General features: G+C 52.3%; 1 protein-coding gene across 1 annotated transcript; it reads left to right on the top strand.

Moving 5' to 3' along the window:
• The first annotated feature begins 596 nt into the window (after nucleotides 1–596).
• Nucleotides 597–4,064, top strand: CBLN1 (cerebellin 1 precursor). Its single transcript, XM_060001019.2, has 3 exons — nucleotides 597–860; nucleotides 1,010–1,129; nucleotides 2,421–4,064. Exons 1-3 carry the CDS (start codon nucleotides 597–599, stop codon nucleotides 2,616–2,618), a joined length of 582 nt encoding a protein of 193 aa, XP_059857002.1. The 3' UTR covers nucleotides 2,619–4,064.
• Nucleotides 4,065–14,129: the final 10,065 nt, after the last annotated feature.

Below are 14,129 nucleotides of genomic sequence, written 5' to 3'. Positions count from 1 at the left end.
CTCCCGGCCAGAGCCCAACCCTGCTGCCGCGCGCCGCCGGCCTCGCCGCGCCTAATAACAACAGCGCCCAGGGTCAGGTGGCCGCGCGCGGACAGCGCCGCCATTGGCTCGGCGGGGAGCGCGGCGCGCCAGGATTGGCCAGGGGGCGGAGTCTCTGTCGGTGCGGGGGCGGGGCTGGAGAGGGAGGTGGCAGGGGCGGGGCCAGGCCGCGGTCCGCGCCTTTGTGCCCGGCGCGCGCTCTCCGCCCGCTCCGGCTGCATCGCCGGCTGCATCAATAATTCAGAGCGGCGGCGGCGGCGGGAGCGGCCGGTGCGGGCAGGAGGCGGCGGAAGCAGCGGGGATCAAGCGGCAGCGGCTATGCATCCAAGTGCGGCTGGGCAGCCGCGGTACCCCTGAGGCCCGGGCAGGGCTCCGGGAAGCATCGCGCGGGGGGCACGCTTGCCCAGGAGTGCAACGAAGACCTGAAGTGTCCAGAGCGGCGTCGGTGGAGCTGCGCACGGAGCTGAGGAGGGGGTTACGGAGCGGGCCTGGGGCGGGGGGGGCGGCTGGCGCAGGCAGCCCCCGGGGTGGGGGGCGGGGTGGGCGCCGGCGCCGCGATGCTGGGCGTCGTGGAGCTGCTGCTGCTGGGGGCAGCATGGCTGGCGGGCCCGGCCCGCGGGCAGAATGAGACGGAGCCCATCGTGCTGGAGGGCAAGTGCCTGGTGGTTTGCGACTCCAACCCTACGTCCGATCCCACGGGCACAGCTCTGGGCATCTCTGTGCGCTCCGGCAGCGCTAAGGTGGCTTTCTCTGCCATCAGAAGCACCAACCACGAGCCGTCCGAGATGAGTAATCGCACCATGATCATCTACTTCGACCAGGTGAGTGCTCCGGGAAGACTGGATTGGTGGAGGTTAGGGGAGAGGTGGTAGGTAGATGTCCGATCGTCTCCGAGGTCTCTGCGGAAACGCAGGGACAAGCGTTCTGGACAGATTCTTGCCTACTCCCCTTCGTTCCCGTCTCGTTATAGGTACTAGTGAACATCGGGAACAACTTTGATTCAGAACGCAGCACTTTCATCGCCCCGCGCAAAGGGATCTACAGTTTTAACTTCCACGTGGTAAAAGTCTACAACAGACAGACCATCCAGGTCAGCTGCCGCCTCAGGGCCAGGCCCCAGCCCCGGTAGGGGGCTACTAGCCGCGGGAGTGAGCGAGCCCTGTGGGGGTGGGAGATGGAAGGGGCAGCTGCATGTGCCCGGGCTGCTTGGAGGGACGGGTAGCAGGTTCTCACGGTTCTGTGGCTTGCACTCTCCCTTGCCTTCCCTGTCATTGGTTCTTGGAACCTGTTCCCATCCCCAGGCTCAGTTTTCTGCCTCTGCCTCTGGGACCCTCCAAAGAGGTTCTCCCGCTATGGGACTCCAGGGAGTTCCCTTAGAGGTTTCTGTTAGCATCAGGGACAGTTCCCGCTTCGGGAAGCTTTCCGCGATCCTCGCCCTCAGCACCACGGACAGTATCCCCGACCCTGTCCCAGCTCTGAAGACCGCGAGACGCCTGTGCGCTTGCGTTTAGCGCCACGCTCGGGGTGGGGGTGGGAGGTGTCTCCTGGCGTCTTTATGGGGGCCGACTCCGGATTTCTGAACGAGCAGCGCCGAGCCATAGCAGTTTAAGGGTGGAGACACAAGGGAGGGGCATAGTGCCACTCCCTCCTGGCTCCGGCCTTTCCTTAGCCAGCACTCACCGGCTCTCCAGGTTCCCAAAGGTGTCCAGGATTCCTTTGGGCGGACACAGAAGGCGGAACGCGCGGTTGGGGAGAGGGCGCAGGGCCTTTGGCTTCTGGTGCCACCGCAAGGGCAAAACCAGGCGGTGGCGGGCGAGGCTGGATCTGGGACGGGAACCGGGCCCGGGGTTTGGGGATGAGGCACAGAGTGCAGCTCTGCGCGAGATTTCTCATCAGCCGAAGCCTTCCCTGGCTCCTCCATTGCGTCTCTGCTGTGTCCTGGCAGCCGGGTCCGGGAGAAGCCAGGCGTTTTGTTTGTTTGTTTCTATTTGTTTGTGTTCCCGGAAGCGCCAGTTGCCTGAGTTTCTCTTTGAGGCTGGGGGGAGGGCGAGGCTGAAGGTCTCTGGGCGCTTGAGCCACCTACGGGTTCATTAAACTGGATAAAAAGCGAATCAGGATTTTCTACTGGCGCGTCCAAGAAATGAAAGTGACTCCTGTTTTGGGGGCAGACCCTTCCTGTCACCCAGATGGGCCGTCTTTCGCCTCATTGGACCCTCAGCAGTAAACTGCAAAGCGCCTTTTCTTTCCGCTCTCCCGCCCCACCCCCGCCCCCTGCTTCCAGGCCTTACGGCTATTAGCCCAGCAGCGAAGGTTCGCGGCTTTATCGCCGCTTCGGTACCCGCCTAGGTTGCGCCTCTGAAGCGGGCCTGTCTCTTTCTCAGGTGAGCCTCATGTTAAACGGGTGGCCGGTGATTTCAGCCTTCGCTGGTGACCAGGACGTGACCCGGGAAGCCGCCAGCAACGGAGTTCTAATCCAGATGGAGAAAGGCGACCGAGCATACCTCAAGCTGGAGCGGGGAAACTTGATGGGGGGCTGGAAGTACTCGACCTTCTCGGGATTCCTCGTATTTCCCCTCTGACTGGCTCATCGCGGGAATGGAGGCAGGGAGAGGGCGAAGGCAGGAGGGGAAAATGATAAAGAGGCAGAACTTTAGAGGACGAGAAAGCGGCACGACTTGAAACTTCCTACATGTTCCCCAGCTGTATCCGGGTGAAAGGTGCGCACCCGGCGGTCGGACAACTTTGTCCGTTTCCTCTAGGAGAAGTAAATTCCGCTTAGCTCTGCGCACTCCCATTTCCAAAAATAAACTCGCCTCCCCCATTCCAGTGGCAGTAATCAAGAGAGACTCCTTGTCATTGTTTCTTACCCTCATGTTCATGTTCCCTACAATTTATATAAAAGAAACTTTGCATTTCACTGTATAATGTGAAATATCTTCCTCCTCTGAGTCGCCATCTGAATCTTTACAACCGCTGAAATCTAATATGTCCCTCCCCCCCTTTTTTATTTTGGAGAGGGGGGAAGGTTTTTTTGTTTGTTTGGTTTTTGTTTTTTTGATGGGGAGGTAGTTTTAATTTGGCAAGTATTGCTCGGAAAACACCGCTCGAATTAATTAGCTGGAGATACTTTGTATCCTCGGCTGCTTGTTAGCAGAGAAAGGACTCACCTTAGTGGTGACTGGTTTAAAAAATATATATATATATAAATATATATCATTTGTACACGAAGAACTCTTCCCAGTGGAAACTGGCTGTATTTCCGTATTTCTATGTCCTATTCGGAGTGATCGTGAAATCTAAGGCTGCTTGACGTTCTGATGCTCGTTAATGCCCTCGTGTTCTGTGGCTCCACTAAACGCCAGGAGGTTCTTCCGGACGCTTCCTCGTCCTCTGTAACATACCTGTGAATAGCCAAGATTTAATTTTGCTTTAATCCAATAAAGTTGAAGTGGGGCTTTTATTTTTCTGAAACGGCTTCCTAAAGTCCGCACCTTCCCCAGTTGCGAGGTCTGGAGGCAGGGGTGCGGAAGCGCGAGATTCGGAGGGGTAGGGGACTTGGTGGGATGCAACCCAAGAAAGGCCAGGGCAGGAGGGTTTCCTCGCCAAATCGGCCTGCGCTCCTTCCTGCGCAGGCCTAGGGCCAACCCTGCATTCGCCCCGTGCTCCCTGCTTCGGCGCAAACGTAAGAAATTGGGCTGAAATCTTGCTAGGCCAGGCCCGGCTGCCGGCCTGGAAGCGAAGTTTGGGCTTTTCGCAGTCCAAATGCATCAGGAGTAATCCCAATCCGAAGAGCCGGAACCTTTCTGCCCTAAGCGTCACGCTTCCCACGCCTCTGCCTCTGGACTGTCCGCTCACAGATCCCGAAGCAGCGTATGTTTTATTTCGCCGCCTCTGAATCCCGAGTCCTCCCTGCCGTATTACCCCGCCTCCGGGACCTGCGATCGCGCTCATCGCAGGACTTTTATTTAAGAGGTTCGTCCAGGAGTTTTGATTGTATCGGAACATAATGTGAAAGCAAAATTGAAATAAACGACTTCGTTTTAAGTCTGGAAGTCTGACCAAGTCGCTTCGGCCGAGGGGAGGTCGGGCGTAGGAAAAGAGGTGGGCAGCCCAGGGGCGGGAGCCGCGGCCTGCATGGGCCCCTCTGGCTCTGTTCCTTTTGGAGGCTTTTTCCTAGCCCGAGATTCAGAGATGAATTTAATTAGCTCCTGGAGGCTGGAGAGAAGGGGGGTGTGAGGGATTACTAATAGCATAATAAGCAATGTTTCTCTATTTGTTCCCGCGGCTCCTCCAATTTTGAGAGTCAACAGGCACGCAGCCTGCGCTGAAATTCAGACCGGATTATTCCTTTGCTCGCGGTCCAGGGGTCCGCATCTCTAGCAGGCGCCATCCGCAGCCCAAGCGGCCCCGGATCCTTCACGGGATAGGTAGGGACTTTGGGAGTGAGGAGGGGACCCGGTACTTTTCTGTTCCTGCCCCACAGTTCTCCACGCTAGTCACTCCCCAGGGAAGTGAGAACGAGGAGTCCTAGAAGAATTTTCTTTTTTTAAAAAAACTATTCTTTAAAAAAAGGAGACACTTAAAAACAAATCCTTTCTTTGCATTCTTCCGGTTGGGAGGTAGAAATCCGGGAGAGCTGGAGCCTTGGGCAGCGGAAGCAGCTCGATCCAGTCGCTCAGCCTGAGCAGAGCCCGCCCGAGGCAGGGCTCACGGCCGCGGGGCTGCGGTAGTCACCGCCCGAGGGAGCTGAGCCCCAAATGCACTTGAAGCTTACTTGGCTGTGAGTGGGTGGTCACCCCTCTTCCTGAGGAGCAGATCACGAGGGTGGATGTCCAAGCTGTGGGACCACGAGGCTGTGCTCCGCTGGGAGACTTCAGCAAGTCCCCTGGCTTGGCCTCAGTTTGCCCAACTGTACAAAGACAGAGAGGAATCTGAACATCTCCAAGAGCCCTCTTGCCCTGAGGTTCCAGCAGTTCTCTGGTCCTCTCTTGCCCCCAGTTCTTTTGCCTGGGTTTAGTGAGTCCTGGCTGCAGCCGAGCTGACCTGGCTCCTGAACGCTAGGCCTGAGGCTGGGCTGGAGGCCAAGGGGAAGCCTCCAGGAACTCAGGCTCACTTTGAACCCCTGCTCTGGGACCTGAAAGGTGAACACAGAGGGGGAGCAAAGGGGACCCCAAGTGGGACCAGAGTGAGAAGTTATCCCTTGATTCTGCTGTGGCTCCAGCTGGCCCCTTCCTGGGGGAGCTCCTCCTCTCCAAATTCTGACCTTGGCATTGGAGATCCTTCTCAGTCTGGTTCCAGCCACTTCTTCCATCCGCTGATCTCTTCTCTTGACCATTTGTTGAACCCATGTCCCACTACTGTCTTCATACCTCTGCACCCGCTGCTTCTTTGCTTCCAGTTGAAGTACCCTTCTTCTTCTTCCCTACTTTTCAAAATCCTATCTTTCTGGGGATCTAAGCAGATCATCTAAAAAGCTTGTCCTCCGAGAAGTGGTCCTGTCTATACAGCACAGATCCTACCTTCCCAAGCCTCACAATCACCTCCTCACCCTCCCTCCAGGCCTTATTTGGAGCTAGCAGGGTGGAGACATTGGCGGCTGGGCCTGTCTCCCCTCTGCACTGGGCTCCAGGGGTTAGTGGTGACCCACACCAGCAAGCGCTGGGAAGTGCTAAGCTGCTACTCCTGCCCTAGGGGGCTCTGAGGAAATGTGCACTTCTCCACCCCTCAAACTGCCCTCCTCCTCAGGCCTGAGCTTCCCATTAGCCTGGATGGGGCTGTCGACAGCTCTCTCTCTACGAGGCCTAGCTGGGGCGTCACCTCCCTCACCTCACCTCGGTGGCAAAGGTGATTATTACCTCTGCCAGAGACAGGTGAATGACCTTCATCTGAAAATTGTGCTCCAGCTTCAAGGGTGGTGTGTTGGGGATTCAGAGGGATAGAGAAACAAGGGGTCATTAGCTCAGTAGGGACTACCTCCCTGCCCCCAACCAGAGGCTAAGAAGCGGGGGGGGGGGGGGATTCTAACCTACACCTCACAATGGCTTCCCTTAGTGCTTAGAATCCTCTAGGCTTCTAGATCTGGGCCCTGCGTCTTGCTTTTATCTCAAATAAACCTGATCAGAATCAAGCCTGTAGGGGTTCCAGGACCACCCCCTCATTCAACCTCACCCTCTGTCTGAAAGACTCCTCCGCTGCCCAGGTCATCTTGGTCACTTCCTTCTTTCTTGCCTCAGTGGTAACCTCCTCCTCCGGGAAGCCTTCCCCACCCCAGATAGGCAGAGTGGTTAATGCTTCCCAGCCTTCTATGGAGTGTGGTCTCTCCTACCACACTGCCTCCTCCCTCACACAGTTCCCTGAGGGCAGAGATTGAGTTAGGGGTCTGGTGCAGGGCAACTGCGGAGCGGGGATGGGGGGCCTGAAGCTGGGGTGGAGGTAGGGTGGTGATTTCTAGGACCCAACGAGCACAGACCAGACTCCTAGGCTTCGGTTTTCCAGGAAGCCCCCTGAGCTTCAGGGTGCCTCCGGGCCAGCGCTGGATCCCCGGCCAGGTGCCGGGTCACTGTGCGCTCTGTTGTCTGCTGAGCCCCAGAGCTCGCTCCCTCGACACGGCTTCCACTGTTAGCAGAGCTGGGAGCGTGCCCTCCAAGCAGCTCCTGGCCCGGGCGGATGGGCTCCTAATGAGAACATAATTACCCAGATGGAGCTGGAGCGTCACCTCCCTTCTTAGCTGTTACCCTAACGGAGTAGTGGAGGTGGAGAGAGTGCTGGGCGGAGCGACAGGCTGGACGTTTCCTCGAGTGCAGGGCGGGGTCCTGGGACCCCGCGGGCCCGCCGAGGGTGAAGACCTCTCGCTCTGTGCTCGACCTCTGGCGTGCTGTGCGACCTGAGACTACTTCCTTCCCAGCCTGAACCACATTTTCCTCAACTCCCAAATGCAAGGGGTGGGCTAGATAGATGTCTGGGGTTTCCTCCAGGTGATCTAACATTTCTGATCAACCCGTCCGTGAGCCTGTCTTCCCCTCCCCCCACCCCGCCACCCAACTCCTAGCTGCGTTTGGCCGAGTCCGTGTCATCCCTACTAGCTTTCAAACAAAACAGTGAAACTTCTTACGGAGTCTGGGGAGGTCAGCGGTGCCCTTGAACTGGAAGGTCAAGCTGGGAGGGCAAGTGCAGGTACACTCCCTTTGAGCCAATTCAGTGGGAAAGAAAAGCTTTCCCGGGGTGATGACAAAGGTCTCTTGGCCTCTTTGCACAGGGCTCCTCATTGAAAATACATCCACACTCTATCTGAGCCTCAGTTTGCTTGCATTTCAAATGGGGACAATAATGCCTTCAGAGCAGGGTGGTTGCTAAAATGCATAAAAAGTACTCAGTGCTGCCTGACACACAGTAGGTGCTGAAAAAATGCTAGCAACAATGAAGAGCAATGGGCACCGGGCGCACCACACTATCCCAGAAGCAAGACTTAAAGGAACATCAAGCAGACAGGAAAACTGAAACCACAGAGGGGAAGGGACACAGAACACGTGAATTAGGATCCTGTGTCCTTTGTTTCCCCTGCACATTCATCTCCCCACCCACCTCCAGTTAATCATGAGAACAGGGGAATTTTACCCTGTAAGTGTCTTTCATCTCCATCCCTGTTGCTCAAATATTTGCATCAATCACTGTGGATGAATACTGTTTGCATGCTTCTCCATTGGTTATGAGCGCTATTTACATATCTGTGTCCATTTAGAGGGTGAGCCCCTTGCATCCTGTTCATCTCGCTTGGCCCAGTGCCTTCTGTGGTGTCAGGTACAGAGCAGGGCTCCTGTGATTGTGTCAGGAGTGAAAGCAAACTGTGCCTGGCACAACTGCAGGATATGGACCCAACCAGTGAACCTGCCCTTCAGGGGACCTCTCAGTCCTGCATGCACCCCCATCACTGACAGGAATGCTGGTGTGGAAGTGCTTCCAGACCCTGTGCTGTCAGGGAAACCTTCCCAGGCACCTGTACTTACTCTCACCTCTTCCTATTTCACTCTGCACTCAGCCGGTCCACAGGAAGTCCCAGCTTTGACCCTGGCATAGCAGTGAGCAGGGGCAGTGAGGAAGAGGCCAAGGTTAGATGTACGGGTTGGTGTTTGGATTTGTGGCTAGGTCTTCACACTGGGCAAACATTTTCTGGCAGCAGTGAGGAGACACCGTGCAGCTGAAGTCAGAAAGGAGAACTTTATGATTATAAAGAAAGAACTTCCAGGTGTGTGGCCACAGCCCAGAGCCTAGGGAGGTCTTCGTTCATCTTGCTCAACTCTGAAGAGGTCAGGGAGGAGACGCAGAGGGAGGGAGCAGGGGAAGGAAACAGGCTCCAATCTGACCTTTAGATCCACCTCATCGCCAAGTCCTCTCTGAACCCCACCCATAAGGGCCTGGCCCTCTGCTGAGCACCTGAACTCTCCCATTCAGGTCACACCCTCGCCACAGTTCTGTTGGACTCTAAGCTCTGTGGGCATCAGTCCTCATCTGCTGTTTCCCACAAGGCATCCAGAGCCTGGCACAGTGTCAGGGCTGGTAGATGCGCTATAAATGCTCCCTGAATGCATGAGCGAGTGAACACATGAATGGGTGGGCAGAAGGAGGGAGGGGTTACTGGTTGCATGGCGAGTGCCTTTGTCTGGTCCACCAGAATGTGAACTCCATGAAAGTAGCTACCTTGTTATTGGCCTTATTTACAGTTACATTCCCGGTGCCTAGCACAGTGCCTGGAATAGAGTCAGCATGAACAGTGTTTCCTGAACAAATGAATAAAGAATTACGGTAATTTGGACTGTGGGATTCTGGATTGCAGGCTTGACCTTGTACACTTCTTGAGACCCCCACTATGCCCATGAACAGCCACATTTATGTATTTATTTATTTAAAACATCTTTATTGGAGTATAATTGCTTTAAAATGGTGTGTCAGTTTCTGCTTTATAACAAAGTGAATCAGCTATACATATACATATATCCCCATATCCCCTCCCTCTTGCGTCTCCCTCCCACCCTCCCTATCCCACTCCTCTAGGTGGACACAAAGCACAGAGCTGATCTCCCTGTGCTATGCAGCTGCTTCCCACTAGCTATCTATTTTATGTTTGGTAGTACATATATGTCAATGCTACTCCCTCACTTCGTCCCACCTTACCCTTCCACCTCCCTGTGTCCTCAAGTCCATTCTCTACGTCTACATCTTTATTCCTATCCTGCCGTGAGGTTCTTCAGAATCTTTTTTTTTTTAGATTCCATATATATGTGTTAGCATACGGTATGTGGTTTTCTCTTTCTGACTTACTTCACTCTGTATGACAGACTCTAGGTCCATCCACCTCACTACAGATAACTCAATTTCGTTTCTTTTTATGGCTGAGTAATATTCCATAGTATATATGTGCCACATCTTCTTTATCCATTCATCCGATGATGGACACTTAGGTTGTTTCCATCTCCGGACTATTGTAAATAGAGCTGCAATGAACATTTTGGTACATGACTCTTTTTGAATTATGGTTTTCTCAGGGTATATGCCCAGTAGTGGGTTTGCTGGGTCATATGGTAATTCTATTTGTAGTTTCTTAAGGAACCTCCATACTGTTCTCCATAGTGGCTGTATCAATTTACATTCCCACCAAGAGTGCAGGAGGCTTCCCTTTTCCCCACACCCTCTCCAGCATTTACTGTCTGTAGGTTTTTGATGATGGCCGCCACATTTATTTTAGAGTGAAATTGGATTGTACCAGCTATCTGGAGTTGACCTTACAACACAAGTTTTCTTTCATGCTACTTGCCCCACCCCACCCCCAACATATGGGCAATTCCTTAGAGGGTAGGGACCATACTTTATCTTCCTTAAAGGACAACACCTAATAACATGATTCAGTATTGGTCGATTGGTTGCTTAATCCAGGATCAAGCCATTAGGTCTGTGGCAATGTGTGGGCTTGAAGCCCCTGGTGATGGTGCCAAGCAGCTGGCGAAGCCCAGCAGGATTTTCCACGGTGCCAGCAGAGAGGCCAGTTGTAAGCAGTAGCTGCGCAGTGCATTGGTCAGTGAGGGAGCTGGTATTTCCCCAGCAGACCCTAGCTTGTGGCTGGGCATGGGCTTTCTGGGGTTTTGCTCTAGCTAAATGCAGAATGACCTCTGAAATCCCCTCACAGTTTTGGATTCTGCTGCAGACCATGGAGGTGGAGTGGGCTCAGTTGGTTTCCTCTAAAGAACGTCAAGGATTCCCCCAAATCCCCCTCCTTCCTCAGACCCAGTGTCCGGCTGGGTGTTCAGCTCAACAGAGAGTTCTCTGGAATGCTCTGCTAGCCAGCAGCAACCTGCTTCCTCAGGTGAGGCTCCAAGAGCCCTTCCTTCCATCATCAGAAATTACTGCATGCTTCCAGGGAAACTTGCACAGAGGGGAGAGGGAATTAGATGGAGAGGCAACTGGGCATCGTGTCCACCTCATTTAAAAGGGAACTGTGTGCTCTGCCCAGATCCTGTGTTGGACAGACTCTCCTTGGTATTCTGAGAGGCTCGAAAATAAACTCCCCAATGTGTACTTCAACTGAGAAGTTCAGATGATTTTATAATGACTGAATGGCTCCAAATATGGAGTTAAAATGCAGCTGATGAGGAGCTTGCAATTTTACTTATAACTCATCTTGATCAGAGTTGGTCATTTTAAGTCTCAGCAATGTTCCAAATGCTCACTCTCTCTTTCTTTCTTTTTGGAGGAGTTCATTTCAGGTAGACAGATTATTTACTTATTCTGAAGATGCCAAGGGAGAGGACGTGTTAGCAATACCAACTGATCTGTGGGTGTGGGCTCGAAGCTCAGCCTTCATGTGGCATCTGTGTGTCTGTTGCTTTTCCTTTCTTTCCCTCTGGGCTCTCTGTGCTTCCCAAGTGGGACCTTGTCTGCCAGGTCCATCTAAATCATCTCCAGCATCAGTTTGAATGACAGTGGTGCTCTTTGAGGCTGTGAAGTTTGCAGCTGTTTTCTTTGATTGCCTAAATGTGTCCCTGTCTCTGTCATAAGAAGTTGGGGTCCAGGCTGAGGGCAGAAACAAACCTGTTCCCCCAGGAGCGAGACCACAGGACCTCCAGATGCGACCCCTATAGGATCCCGTTTCAACCAGAAGTCTATGAGATGCAAGATTCTCTGGGCGGCAGCTGGGGTCTTCATGTCTGAGTTTCCAGCCTAAAGCTGTCACCAGAATCCTGCCTTCCAGCCCCAGCCTTCAGAGAAAGCCACCTGGTGACTAGCTTTCAGAGCTGTGACATGGATTTTCTTTGGGCCCGTCATAATTCATTCTTCCCTCAGTAGCCAGAGTGAGCTTTTCAAAACATAAACCAGACCACACCGCGTGAAACCACCTAGCGCCTCCACAGTGCGCTGTGACTTTTTACTGTGGCTGGCTGGGCCTCCCTCATCTGGCCCCAGCTGACCTCGAAAAGCTTCTATTGCTTTCGTCTACTGCAGACAAGCTCATTCTGGCTTTCCGTCAGCTCCTAGAATATGCCAAGCTCTCTCCTGTCTCAGAACCTCTGCACAGGTCGATCTTCTGGGGCTATTTCCTTCTCTCTCAGGTCTCAGCAGACCACCTCTGATTACTCTCTCTGATACCAAGGCCAGATTATTTCATTATTTCATTGCCCTGAAATGCTTATTTACCTGTTTGGTTGTTTGCTGTTTCTCTCCTTCCCTGGGGACAGGGACCTGATCTGTCCTGGGTGTTGCTTTGTCCCCAGAGTTTGGAACAGAACCTAGAATGGTAGGCGCTGAATTAATATACAAAACAACTGAATAGCAAATTAGCCATCCAATCATGACCCATCAGAGCAGAGTCATCTCATTGGTCCCTCTCCTCAGAAGCTCAGGGGAGCCATTAAACATTTCACCCACCGGAAGGCATATCCTTCCAGAGGGGAAGCAGGCTGGAAGTCATGGGGTCAAGGATGGGGGCTGGAAAATTGGTCTCTTATTTACAGGCCCAATGAATTTTTTTTTTTTTACTTATTAATGTCTATTGTTAAAATTGCTTAATTCAGCCAACCATGTGGTGGGCTAGGGAAAACTGAAGTGAGCTGTGAATTATTGAATTTCTCCCACTGAAGTTATCCTGCAACAGAAAAGCATGAACAAGAGAACAAGGAGAAAAGAAAAGAGACCTTGGTCTAGGGCAGAGGTGGGAAGCAGCCAGAGTGCTGTTCCTGGAACTGTTAACTCTGCTTGGAGCAAAGATAGGCAGTGAGTGGGGACTAAGAAAGGAGAAGGAAGACTGGAGAATCATATGCACAAGAGAGAAGGCAGCTTCTCGACTCTCTCCAAGACGGGAGGAGGCAGCACTGTGGACAGAAATGGCAGCAACGTGGATCTAAGGCTGTAGAAAAAAAGACATGTATCTTCAGACTGCAAAATATCCACTGCAGAAATACCCAGCTGGCATGGAGTTGTCAATCACACATTTATTCAACAATATTTACCTCGCAACGCCGCCTGCATGCCCAGCACCAGCTCTGTTCTAGAGGTCCAGTAGAAAAACCCAGGCAGGGGGCCAGCCTTGCCTGCAGTGCAGCTGAAGGGAGCATAGTACAGAGAAGGATAGGAAATTAGGGCAAGGAGCTCAGCTGTCTGTCCTACTCGATTTAATCCTCTCCCTCCTACACCACTGTGAACTCCTCATGGTCCAAGTCCATCTTTGTGACCTTTGGGTTTCACCCTCCTTTATACGGCAGAGTAGGGGGCACTGGTTAAGAGAATGAGCTTTGAGTTAAGCAGAGCTGGTTTTGAGGGCTGCCTTTGTTGCTATATTCATCAGGACCCTTATGGTTTCAAATTATAGAAACCCAACTCAAACTGCCCTTAGTATCTTCCACCCAAAAGAATTTATTGGATTGCATTCAAAAAAAGAAAAAAAATCCAAGGATAATTAAATTGAGGTGTGGCTGATCCAGGCCCCTAAGCAATGTCATTAGAAATCTGCCTCTTTTTACATCTGGAGTCACTTCCAGGCCCCCAACTGTGGCAGCAATAACAGACCCACATTTTGTCTCGTTTCCCCATTAGAAAGAGAGCATTTTTTTTCTCCACAGTTCCAGAAAAAATTCCAGAGCTGATGAATATTGGACTGACTTGTCAGGTGCGTTCCAGAGCCAGTTTCCTTGAGCAGAGGAATAAAATAAGCTAACTGGCCGGGCGTGGAGCCAGGCTGAGGGTGGGGTGGGATGGGGAGAAGCAGCCCTGTCTGGGGGGCAGCTGGTACAAATGAAGGGGGTCTGGAGGTGCAGTGAACAAAAGCAAGAGATGTTCACCACCACAGCCACTTCCTGTAAGGGAAGTGTGACTTCAAGTAAGCGGTTAATAATGTCTAATTCTGTTAGCATTAATGAGGTAATAACTATGAAAGATTTAACAGAGCAAAGAACGTAGTAAGCGCATGGTAAATAGCAGTTGTTATTATTGCTCTGGAGGCCATTTTTGCCAGTGCCCATGTGCCTTGGCATTGTTATTTATTTATATCACAAAGATATCTTTTTTTCCCGGGAAGAGCACAAGCTCCTTTTGGCCTATGAATGCTTATTTGTGGATTCAGATCATCTGGAGATCTTGTTAAAATGCAGATTCTGATTCTTTAAATCTGGGTTGGGGATTGAGGTTTCCGATTTTAATAAGCTTTTTATAATTGACTTTTTAAAAGAATTTTTCAATTCTAATAGTCTTTGAAAAATTCTACATGACGAACTCACTACAGATGACACTTGAGAAGCAATGGTATAGGATCACGTATATCCCACAGCTAATGCCTAAATATCTGTCCACAGATGTGTTATATCAGAATCAAATGAGACTTTTTTTGGAAAGAGAGTTTACTGGCGGCTCACATAAGACAAGGTAAGCATGAGAGAGAGAGATTGCTTCAGGCATAATTTGATCACCCGTGCCTGGTCTCTGTCTCCCTCTCTCTTGTGCTCAGCCCCTTTCACTCCTCACAGTGATGGTATAGCTGCAGAAGCTCCAACCCTTCAAATCCTCTACCCAGAAGTCTTTGCAAAATTCTCATGGCATCTCATTGGCCCTAA

The sequence above is a fragment of the Delphinus delphis genome, chromosome 20 (genome assembly GCF_949987515.2).
Source record: "Delphinus delphis chromosome 20, mDelDel1.2, whole genome shotgun sequence".
Lineage (NCBI taxonomy): Eukaryota > Metazoa > Chordata > Mammalia > Artiodactyla > Delphinidae > Delphinus > Delphinus delphis.
The sequence above is the reverse complement of the archived record's forward strand: the minus strand, read 5'-3'. Positions and strand labels throughout refer to the sequence as shown.

Bases quoted from the DNA above. Each gene is read 5' to 3' on its own strand.
- CBLN1 (XM_060001019.2), top strand. From the start codon at position 597: ATGCTGGGCGTCGTGGAGCTGCTGCTGCTGGGGGCAGCATGGCTGGCG. The intron at 861-1,009 runs GTGAGTGCTCCG...GTCTCGTTATAG, and splicing joins TGATCATCTACTTCGACCAG to GTACTAGTGAACATCGGGAA. The intron at 1,130-2,420 runs GTCAGCTGCCGC...TCTCTTTCTCAG, and splicing joins ACAACAGACAGACCATCCAG to GTGAGCCTCATGTTAAACGG.